This window comes from Bidens hawaiensis, unplaced genomic scaffold (assembly GCF_021521415.1).
Source record: "Bidens hawaiensis isolate Kalapana, Puna unplaced genomic scaffold, B.hawaiensis_p1.1 tig00003956_1, whole genome shotgun sequence".
Taxonomy (NCBI): Eukaryota; Viridiplantae; Streptophyta; class Magnoliopsida; order Asterales; family Asteraceae; genus Bidens; species Bidens hawaiensis.
The window spans coordinates 965,845-978,476 of NW_027491227.1; the positions used below are offsets into that span (position 1 = coordinate 965,845).

At 36.3% G+C, this 12,632-nt stretch overlaps 1 protein-coding gene across 1 annotated transcript; it reads right to left on the reverse strand.

Annotated features, from left to right (window-relative positions):
• Positions 1-6,622: 6,622 nt before the first annotated feature.
• On the reverse strand, positions 6,623-11,819 carry LOC143624694 (putative serine/threonine-protein kinase PBL12). Its single transcript, XM_077095260.1, has 4 exons — positions 11,714-11,819; positions 10,187-11,343; positions 7,116-7,562; positions 6,623-7,039 (listed from the first exon to the last, which is right to left on the reverse strand). The coding sequence occupies exons 2-4, from the start codon at positions 11,339-11,341 to the stop codon at positions 6,788-6,790; spliced, it is 1,854 nt and encodes a 617-aa protein (XP_076951375.1). The 5' UTR covers positions 11,342-11,343; positions 11,714-11,819; the 3' UTR covers positions 6,623-6,787.
• Between the last annotated feature and the right edge of the window lie 813 nt (positions 11,820-12,632).

Sequence of the window (12,632 nt, forward strand, 5' to 3'; positions counted from 1 at the left end):
CGATCACAAAAGCTCTCCCGCGAGCTTGGTTTCCCTTTTGCGGGCAATCCCGACTAAAATGCCCTGGCTTCCCGCATGCGTAGCAGTTGTCGCTCGCTCCAGCTTCTCTGACACGGCAATTCATCGTCTTGTGCCCTGGTCTGCCACATTTGGCACATTCGATTCTTGCGCATTCACCCTCGTGGTGATACTTGCATTTGTTGCACCATGGGCGAGGCCCGCTGTATCCTTTCCTTGATGGCTCCGCGGCTTGGATCGCGTAAGCCCTTACGCTCTCCTGCTTCTTGAACGGTGGTTGCTTGGAGTCGGACCCTCGGTGGTGAGAGTTCCACTTCCTCTTGGGATCAGAGGTTCGCTGCTCGATTCCGCGCGTAGTTAACATACCCGCACGGACCGTATCCCTTGTAAGGGTGATGGCCCGCGCTACCGCCTCATCAAAGGTTGGAGGCGCTGCGGCGTTGAGCGGAACCCTAACAACAGGAGGTAACCCAAAGATATACCTCTCGATCTTCTTTTCCTCCGTGTTTGCCATGTCTGGCACCAACTGGCAAAGCTCGTTGAACCGGTTGTTGTAGGCGTCGATATCCGTTCCTACCATGGTGTGGTTCCAGAATTCCTGTTGTAGGTTCTGAATTTCTGCGCGAGAGCAGAACTTTCTCATCAACATCTCCTTCAGTTCCTCCCAGGTCTTGTGGAGAGCAACTTCTCGCCCCAATGTTTTCGTTTGAAGCTTCCACCAAGACGAAGCTGCCTCTTGGAACATGCAGGTCGCGTAAAGGACCTTCTGGTTCTCACTACATCCGCTAATGGAGAGAACTGTCTCCATCTTGTCAATCCAGTTGTAGAGCCCAATGGCCCCTTCGGTACCCTTGAATGGCCAAGGCTTACAGGCCATGAATGTCTTGTAGGAGCATCCTTTGTCCAAGGCTCCTGATTCGGGTTCTGGGGTCTCATTCTGACGACCCTGACTTGATTCGGCCTTGCTGGCCTCATGTGTTGCGATTGCTTGCGCGATTATTTCCGCGAGTTCCTCGGGTGTCATGGTAATTCCCTTGGCTTTAGTTGGAGGCATTCTCGCTTTAAAAGAGTGAAAACATATCAATCTTAGCGCATGTATTCTGAGCACATAATATTATCATTATTTACTAGACACTGTGTGACCCGTGTTCCTAAGTGTGTGTATAGTTTCTTTTGAAAATATTTCATGCGATTTCCCCCAACGGTTATAGTCTAGGTTAAAACTTCTTTTCCTAGTTCGCTATAACCAGTGCTCTGATACCAATCTGTCACACCCGGCCCTGAGCGGCGGAAACAGCTGGGCGCGCGCGAGTGGGGATTGATAATTAAGCACGGGCCATTGCAAACATTTATAGTAAGATTTTCATTGCGCATGAAATGTTTAATACAAATACATTACATTGTTTAAAAATTTCATAAAAACATCCAAGTATAAAACTGTTGAAGATTTCCACGCCATATCCCCTTGCGCGGCGGGAACAACCACGCGCATCGAAGGGATAGAACTAAAATCTTCCAAAAAGCTAGTTTTAGATGTTCAGCGTGAGGTGCTCTAAGTGTGACTCCATGCGCTACCTAGTTATCTCCTGAAAGACACGTAAAAACATTTGAATCAGTATAAACTGAGTGAGTTCACAAGTTTTAGTAACTATATAAATCGCATTGCATCATAGTCTTGATAAAATCATATTGAAACACATTTCTGATTTCATGTCTAAACATATACTTGGGAATCCGTATGAAAACATAGATCTGACACATATTTCTGATAAAAGTCGTTCAGCGGCTACGCGCGATCATTACTGGAAGTGTGCTCGTCCATGCAAAGTGGCGCTGCCACTACGAGCTAAATAATATAATGCCGTCCCGCGGTTTACGCGTGGACATTTCTGAAAAACCGTGCTCGTCTATGCAAAGAGGCGCTGCCCCTACGAGCTAATCAATAATTCCGTCCCGCGGGTTACGCGCGAACGTTGTGCCGGAAAACAAGGCGCTCGTCCATGCAAAGAGGCGCGACCCCTACGAGCGGGCTCAAACCCATAGTACTGCCCCATGACCATACTAGGCACTCGTCCATGCAAAGAGGTGCGACCCCTACGAGTGGGTGGATCAAACCAGCAGTCCCTACCCTTAGAGTTCCAATGGTAAAGTGATCACTTACTCGAGTTCTAGCGCACATACATCGAAAACCTTAGATAACCGTTCGCATTGCTCATCATGAAATATAATTTAAACACATAATCGCTTGCATAGCTTGTAAGTATACCATGATAAAACATTATTTAAGTACGTGTCACTCGCCCCGAAAACAGTTTAAAAACAGTGAAAACAGCGAGAATAGGGGCTGTGAGACTCACCTGTGGTTCTTGTTAAGGGATTAATCGAGATTCGGATTTTCTTGGTGTTGGCCTCGGAATTGAAGGTCTGGTAACAGGATCGGAAACGAAAACAACGGATGCTTGGGAGATGATTAGTGCAAGTTGCAGTTCTTAAGAGAGAAGTTTGAAGTGTGTTTTGGGTGATAATTTAGGTTACATATTTATAGGCAAACTCAAGGGAACACAATCCCTTGCTTTAGGGGATTGTAATCTCTTCATATCTAGGTGTAATGATGATAAAGTATGGAAATTATTATTATTTATTTAAGAGTGGAGTAGTGGATAAAAGATTTTGATTTGATTTGGACAGGACATGCAGGTTTGTGGTTGGTGGGAGTAGGGTGGCTGACAGTTGACTTTTCATGTTACAGTGTGCTTTTTCAGGTACTTTGTCAGTGTACAGTAAAGAGTGGAAAATCTCTGAAACACGCTACCGTTTCTTTTTGGGCGGGAGTAATCTCCTTACAACTGGAGAATAGACTAAGTGTTCTGCGCGTATTACTTTGTGCGCATAGCTTTCTGCGTGAAGGACATTTCTTTGCTGCGGGTAGGTGCGTGACCTTCTCGCAGTCAGGGACATTGAGTTTCATTTGTAGATTCTCCAGGTGGTCTTGGTATTTCAACATAGTGATCAGTCATGTTGAAGTCAATTCCATCTTGGAGCTTCAGACAAACTAGTTCTCAATGTTCCCGCCATGCGGGAAGGTTAGTTCCCCTTCCGCACGCGCATAAACGATTTGGGATGCACCCGCCTTAGCATCATGCGAGACGGTCAACCCATTAGACAACATTAAGTTATAGAAACATAAAACCAATACACTCGCGCATGGCGCATATAACATATGCCCACGCAGGTTCTTAACATGGTGCGCTCGCGCAGGGTGCTCATAACAAATACCCGCGCCGATTCTAACATAGCGCGCTCGCGCAGGGCGCACATAACATGCCCGTGCTGACTAATATGGCGCGCTCGCGCAGGGCGCACATAACGTGCCCGCGCTGATTCTAACATAGCGCGCTTAATATTTACAATCACCTAATTATTAGGTTGATTACTTAGTTTATAGGATTGAGAAATTTACCGGGTGTCACAGGCAGCCCCTAGCAGGGTCCAAGGGGCAGAGCCCCTGGCTAGGGTCGAGCTGCCAGGTCAGCTTGGAAAAATTTTATTTACATTAACTGTCTTAACACATTTTTCATTAGGTTTTTAATTTGTTTTCTAATCGAACTTGACTTTAGGCGAAGTTAAACCTTAGGCGAACTTAGCTTTAGGCGAAGTTAAACCTTAGGCGAACTTAGCTTTAGGCGAAGTTGTCATCAGGCGAACTTAGCTTTAGGCGAAGTTAACCTTAGGCGAACTTAGCTTTAGGCGAAGTTGTCATCAGGCGAACTTAGCTTTAGGCGAAGTTAACCTTAGGCGAACTTAGCTTTAGGCGAAGTTGTCATCAGGCGAACTTAGCTTTAGGCGAAGTTAACCTTAGGCGAACTTAGCATTAGGCGAAGTTGTCATCAGGCGAACTTGGCTTTGCAGGCGAAGTTCATCTGGTGAACTTAGCTTGCAGGCGAAGTTGTCCAGCTGCGGTACTGTTCGTTCTTAAATCCCTTAATCATCTTCGTTTCTTAACCAAATAACTCGATTTAGGTATCCACGGAATCGTCTGACCAGCGCCTACAAACCCCAACCATCAAATCGACCTAACATCGATGTTTAAAGGGTGCGATTTAGGCATATAGGTTACGGGTTCTTTTATCAATCGATTAACCCATCAAATCATAACCATTTTCAGTAAGTTTAGCTTTGTTGGATTCGTTTTTACCATACAAACACAGATCTATCATTTCTATACTAATCCAAACCTAAACGAACAAGTTCTCGATATAAACGTACCGTAAATGAGTCGAACTACGAACACGAGCTGGTCTTGCTGCTTTGGTTCGTCACAACGATCTAGCACCAACAAGCTCGGGTCCTCGTCTTTGGATCTTGGTTCGGGTCGTGTGTGTTTTGGAGTGTGTTAGAGAATAAGATGGAAATGAATGATGGTTTAGGGTTTAGGGGATATTTATATCCCTTAAAGCCCATGGACCTAAGGCCCATTCTCATTTAACCCATCTCAATTAATCTAAGTCCATGATCCGTTCTTTACTCGATATTAATTAATTAATAACGCGAAATCACAAAACGTAACTTTCTTTATTCAACATTATAAATTTTAGGATGTTACAACTCTACTTGTATATATAATTACTCTATTTGATTCTCACAATTAGCACGTTAATTTCATTTGTACGTTAACTTTCCCCTACACACACATACACGCATTTAGGGATGATTGATTATATATTACGTACGCGAGTTTTTGAACGACGATTTCAATTGATCACGATGGAAACTGTAAATGTCGAATTAGTAACCCAAAACTAATTTCACATCAAATTCATCGAGTGTAATCCAATTTTTGAACTTCATTTTCTATCTCAACCAATTTATGAACCCAAATTAGAGCCTAAAATACGAAATAAGTTAAAACCAAAATCAAAATAGAACGTCGTTGAACATTAAGATTCTTCAAATCGCATAAAAAATTGATGATTTAATCAATTGAATTGATGTGTAGAAGACTGTATAATCATCAACCAATTATGAAACTGCAGAATAATACTCAGTTCAGAATCTAATTAGAGTTGGGCCAACTGAATAATACGATTGCAAACAGAGATAATATGTGCAGGTTTTGAAACATAGTTTGAAAAATGTTCAAAACAAGTTTATGAGCCAATACGAATTAAGCACTGTTCATTTAAAAAGCTCAGACAAAAATATAAGACTCTCGGAACAAATTTCTGACCAATACGAATTAAATACTCTAAACGTTCTATTCAAAAATTTAAGAAACTCATAACAAATTTCTAACTAAAATGAACTACACATTTTAAACGTTCCTAACAAAATACTAAGACACTCAGAAACAAATTTCTAACCAAAACACATTTTAAGTGTTAAGAACAAAAATCTAAGTACTTAACAAATATTTGAAAAAAAAACGAATTACACACTTTAAACGTTTGCAACAATTACTTAAGACACTCAAAACAAATTTTCTGACCAAAACAAATTAGCACTCAGAACAAAACTTTAAACAGTCAATAGACAATACTTTTAACACTCAAAATGTACAAAACTTAAAACACTCATAACAAAAATTTAAACACTCACAACAAAACTTTAAACACTCAAAATGAAAACCTTAACACTCATAACAAAAAACACTTAGAACAAAATACACATGTACATTTAAACACTTTGTTAGTTTCAATTCATGTTCAGTTCAGAAATTGAAGTTGATGTGAGGATTGATTGATGATTTCTATATGATAAAGAATGATTTTGTTCAGTCCACCATCTATTGTTTTTATGGCCCATTTAATTTGTATAAGTTTTGTAGTTTTGATAAGACTTGTATTGTATTGTGTTGTGTCTGAATGATAAGCATACTAAAGCTTGTGTTGTTGGTCAGAAAGTGTACAAATAACAAGAATGATTTTGATACAGATAGTCTGAAAGAGGCCATGAAAGAGATCCCTAGAAGATATACACACACTTTTTTTTTTGTTAGATGAAGCTAATGACAAAGTCAACTTATGGATTCAAGAGGTTGAGCATTTAAATATTGAAGATGATTTGACAATTAACTATGATTATGATAAGTTGATAAATTATTTATCACTAGAATTTTGCAAAACTAAAACAAAACTTTTCACCCATAAAAATGTCAAGGAATGTGACTTATCTGAGGGCATTTTAGTAATGTTAAAAATATTTATATGATGAGGCCATGAGAAGATTATTACTTGAAATCTAATTTAGGTTCCAAATATTATATAAATATTAGAGATAAACATGATGAATTGATGTTTGTAATATTTGTCTATTCAAACTTAGCTTTTGTTGAATTAACGATTAAGATGTCAGGTGCTTTAATCTCACTTTATTATGTGCTTTGTGTAACTCCAACACGCGACACACATGTTGGGGCCAATTTGGGGGCGGGTGTCACACTTTGATATTACGGGTGACATGGATGGAAGGGTCAAAGTATTAATCGTCTAAAATCATAACATAAAGATCGTCACTGACATAGGAAAACATGTGAACTCGACCTGGTTCGTTTGAGATATGGTTTTACGGTACAAAAAAATAAAAATTAAAAACAGAAAAAATGTATTGTCATCCTTCGGTGCTCCACGCTGAGGAAGATTAAGTGCAATTTATAGTAAAACAACATGAGAATATCTTCAACATCATCACTATCAACGAAAGAAAGCAGCCAACAAAATAATACATTAGATATTCTAAAGACCATATCTGCATAGGTGTATTTTTCGATATCTTACTTCGTAGCCTTCAAATAGACACCAATGCTATCAACATAAAACCCGCAAAGGCCGTAAAATCCAGAAAATGAACCGTCACCCCATGGTAGTGTAAAAGGCATCCCTCTTACAGTACCAAATGGACCATGAATTTTCTTATTCGTCACGAATGTTATTGATGAAATTATGACGTTGCCTGGATCATTTCCCCTTGACTTTGCAACTGTTCCACTAATGCCATTAATATCTTCATCCCAGTCAAACAAAACCTAAAAATTTAAAAAAAGATTAGATTCAAACACATAAACTTTATGATATACTGTCTGCACTAATTTGTCTATTCACCTCAGAAAGTTTATCTCCACCGTTCCAACCACCGATTTTACTAGAACTGTATATCAACCCTCTATATTGTGTGGTGAACGCCAGAGAGTATATTAGATCGCCATGATCAATGGTTATCTTCTTCAAATGATGATTTTTCTCAAGTTCGAAAGACCATTTATTTTGAGGACTTCCTAGAGTTTTTCCCCATGTTCCAACCCTCATGATTTCCTCATGGGCTTTCACATACACACCAATCCCATCAATATAATAGCCAGCAATGCCATAAAATCCAAGTAATGAACCTTTGTTCCATGGCACGGAGAACACAAAATTTGATGCTCGACCAAAAGGTCCATGGGTCCTCTTATTCGTTTCAAAAGACAATGACGAAATTATGGTGTAACAACCTCGAGTACCAATGCTTCCATTAATACAAACTATTTCCTCGTCCAAGTCAAATGTCACCTGATCAAAAAAATTTTAAATACCATGTCAAGTTTTGGTGATAGATCTCTTCTCGTTAAGCCTAATAGGTATAAACACAACGGAAAACCTTAACGAGTAATTACAAGTAATTACATTACAAAATAATAGTAAAACTAGTAAACTTCCCTGCGGGTTGCAACGGAAACGTTAATAAACATAAACCCAAGTGCCACGATGGGAACAAGATAAAGTTAATAAAATTTGTCTTTATAAAAATTTAAGTTTCCTTGATGAAAAAAAAAATGATATTTAAGAAAACACTATATTTCAAAATTTTAAGTGAAAAACAAAATATGTAAAAGATATTTATAGAGAAAACAATGTTAAAATAAAACTTAGGATTATGTGGCTCAAATTTAAGGTATAACATGTTAAAATAAAAAGAAAGAAAAAAATTTTCTGGCTCAAATTTAAGGGAATGATAAATAGTGTTTTTTGTGAGTAAGGTAAATGTTGGTTTTTAATATATATATATATATATATATATATATATAATATCTATAAACGAAAACCCAAAAATCCTAGGTGTCGCGATATGGTCGCTCCCCCTTTTTGGAGTCACCAGATTTTCTTGATTTTTAAATGGAGGCTTCTTATGCATTTGATCCAAATTCACGGGTATGGGTCTTATTAAACCCAAATATTTATTAAACGTGTTATAACATCTCATTAAATTAAAAACTAATTTCAACAAATATTTGATTTAAAAATCCAATAAAGTAGGGATATATACCCAAAATTAATATCTGATTTATTTAAAAAACCAATTTTATAGTAAAAAAAAATAAACAGGTCTTGGGTCTCATCTACCAATATAGCTTTTAAACCGGGTTATAACATCTCATTTATTAACTTTTATACAATAAAAAAAATTCTAAAAATAAATAAATACTATAAACAAATAAGATAAAACAACCCCCGTAATACGGTATAACAATATGTTATATCGTCTAGTACACACATGCATGGACATGTTCAAAAAAGAGCTCTAAAAATTAATTTTTCATGTAAAAACACATTTTTGCATAATTTTTTTAGAACATTTTACACATAAACACATGTAGAAGTCGTTTTCAAAAATTTTAAAAAAATATTTTCATGTAACTTGTTTTTAATTTTTTTTATTAAAATGTCTTCTACATGTATTTATAAACAAAACTTCCACAAAAGGTTATGCTAAAACTAATTTTTTTAATGTGAAATCGAGTTTTATATTACTTTTTTACATGTTAAATGAAGAGTAGCTCAGTTCCATATTTTTTTAGTTCTCTTTTGAACCTGCCATATATATACATGGGAGGATTCAATGGAAAACTAGAAAACCATGCCTTTTACATGTAACAAATAATACAAAACTCGATTTCACATGTAAAAAGTTAGTTTTGGGATAAAAGTTTTTGGGGTTTTTGCTTATAAATACATGTAGAAGACATTTCAATACAAAAATTATAATTTTGTAAAAAAAATACTTTTTGCCTTTTTTTAGCTGTTTTTTTTTGGAACTTTTTATATTTTTATGAAAAAGCTTCTACGTGTGTTTATATGCAAGAGCTCTAAAAAGTATTATGTAAAAATGTATGTTTTGTATGGTTTTTTTACATGAAAAAGACATGGTTTTCAGTTCTCCACTTTTTAATGATTCCTTTTTAAACCTGTCACTATGTGTGTGTGTGTGTGCGTGCGCGCGCGCGTGTGTATAGAATGATTCAGGCGAGAAGTCATTTTAATGCGAGAAATGCGAGACCTCAACATGGACCACTAGTTTATTATATGTGTTAAATGTTTAAAAATAAATGAAAATGTTTTAATTGCAACATTAAAAATCTTCTTTTTTCAATTAATACAACTAATAAATACATTAATTTCTCTTTGCAATTATCATAACTAATCAAACTAAAATATTTTCAAAAAATATAAAGAAATCATCTATTTTTGTAAAATATTTTTTACTTTCTTGATTTTTTATACTACACAAATACAATTTATTCATACACTATAACTTTTTTAACTCAATATATAAATATCCATCAACATGTGATTTTATTCATAGCCATCAGTACATATTTTTTCTCAGTTAATATATCTACATAAACCAACACATACTTATAATGTGATGGGTAATGCAAAATAAATATCTTACACATGCTTGTATTTTAATATAACAAAAAGATATTTAACCTATGATGCCGGTTTCATAAAAAAATCAGTTTTGCTAAATTATACATATATGTACAATACTTATAAACAAGTATATACATATATGTATATATACATGTTATTTTTATACACATATATACAATTAAGATACATGATAATGTGTATATGTGTATATTATGGTACTAGAGATTAAATGATAATATACATATATGTATAATGTAGCAAAACCAAGTTTTTTTTTGAAACCAAGATGCTAGATAAATGTTTTGGTTTTTATTACTTTTTTAAGATTTTCGTTTTATCTTGTTTTATAATTTTTTTAATATCTTTTTTGAAAGAGTTTTTTTATGGTTCAAAATATTTCTTAAAGTTTTCAGTTTTAAAAAGTTATTTTAGGATTCTTATCATATATATATATATATGAATGGTAAGATATATATGTTCACCTGAGAAATTGTTTCTCCACCATTCCAACCACCAAATTTGTTAGAAGTTTTTAATGCACCCCCAACTTTAGTGGTGAACATGAGAGAGTATATCACACCATCACCATGATCAATGGTTATCTTTTGCAGCTTTTGACCTTGCTCAAGTTCAAAAGACCAGTAATTTTGAGGACCTCCACTTTGTCTTCCCCAAGTTCCCATCCGAATAAATCTGGTCGTTTTGTTAGTGTTAATATCTCTCACAGAACACACTTGAAGTTCCAATGCCTTTTCAAGCTTCTCGACCACCTCGACCATTGTTTGCCGCTCAATACGATTTTCGTTCAAGCACTGATTTGCAACCATAGAGAAAACTTTCAGTGAATCAACCTTCATTTCATTCTTGATACTACGAAGGATTATATCATATAATTGGTCTCGCTCATAAGATTGTTGGGCAAGTGAAGCAAGAAACCGACGTTCATCTTGATATGTATCAGTACATGCATGCCTTCCACTCAATATCTCAAATAACACCACCCCGAATGAATACACATCAGATTCCTTAGTTATAATGCCGGTTTTTACATATTGGGGATCAACATAGCCAAAGGTACCACAAGCATTAGTCACCAGATATGTGAACTCAACATTAGAAGGTCCTATTCTTGACAATCCAAAATCAGATACTTTTGCTTCCCAATTTTCATCTAGGAGGATGTTTGAACTCTTTATGTCGCGATGCAATACCCTATGTTGGGGTCCAACTCCGTTATGAAGGTAACTAAGAGCACGAGCTGCGCCAAGGCTTATTTTGAGACGTTGTACCCATGACAGCTTTTCGTCACTTAGATGTTGGTCAAGACTTCCGTGTTTTGCATGCTCATAAACAAGAATTTTTTCTTCACCTTCTTCACAAAATCCAACAAGAGAGATGAGGTTTTTGTGCTTATAACATGAGAGCATTTGAATTTCCATCAAGAACTCGCGGTCCCCTTGTCCCATTCTGCGATCTAGTCTCTTCACGGCGACAATATTTTGATGCCCATATGTAGTGAGATTGCCTATATAGACCTTTCCAAATCCACCCCTTGCGATGAAATTTTCATCACTAAAGTAGTTGGTTGCTAATTTTATCTCTTCAAGTGGAATTTTTATGTGTTGTGCTCCTTCCATCTCTGTAAGGATGGATAATAACTAGATGAAGATAATTGAACTTTCAATCTGGTTGCCATGTATAAACTATAAACATTTATGAAGGAAGCTATAACTTGAATTTGGTTAGTTTATGAGCACATAAATTTTGTCAGGCCCATGAAAGAAACTTCATCTATAACGAATTAACATGAATCTTGAAACAAATTTCTTAATTTCGGTTGTAGATGAAAAGCTATTATGTTGATTTTAGTGTCAAAGTAATTTTTAAGAGGAGAGGAAATACACTAGCAGAAAATACTCATTAAAAGCTAAAACTAAAAATTTATTCTTGATACTCGAAGATACCTAGAACCCTTTACCCACCAAAAATGGATGCAAAAAGATAAAAACCTCGCTTTCTTTAAACGCGGTCTGCTTGGAATTGGCCGAAACTCTTGAATGTCGATTGAGGGCTAGCGTCTTGATGGTGTATTAGATCTTAAAGAATGCGTGAACTCTTTTATGTAGATTTCGTCTTTTTTAAATCCATTAGGTAGTTGGCACTCAAGATGCTAATACTGCAGCTTCTACTCCTTCACAATAATGTCTATAAAGGAATAATTTCCCTACCACTCCTCTATAATCAATAATTGAATAACTTTTGTGTAACATGCTTTCATATTCTGTTCTCTTGTGGAGCCGACATGACTGGTTTAGCAAAGTTTGAGGCAGTGGCGAAGCTTGGGCGAGTTCGTCGGGGGTGGGGGACTCAAAATGTATTATAAAAATCATGAACTAGGGGAGGCTGGCCTCAACTTTTCGGTATAAAACAGGTAAATTTACACTACGTATACAAAATTTAGGACGGAAAAGGGTCGATTTACACTACCGCACAAAAAAACAGGGGGTGGGTGGGGTGGAAGCTTCGCCCTTGGGTTAAGGGGTCGTTCCTACTACTCCTAAACTTTTTTGACGAAATACATTTTTAATGCAGTTTCTTTCTTCGTTTTAGTAGCAGCTACCACTAAATAGTTTTTTTTTAGTTCCCTCTTTACTTTTCTTTTCTTCTAGAATTTTCATTGGGAGCTATTCATGAATAAGAAGAGATCAACATGCATTTATTACTTTATACTACTTAAAGGAAAAACCGCCACTCAAAAACCCCGCCACTCAAAAACCAATGCAATAAAACTTGATAGGAATTGAATAAATTTTGGGTCCCATGCTTTCATATTTTGTTCCCTTGTGAAGCTAGTCGAAGAAAATTACATACATTTAGTTTTTTCTTTGACCCATATCATTTGTCCATTTCAACTAGGGTGAGCAATTT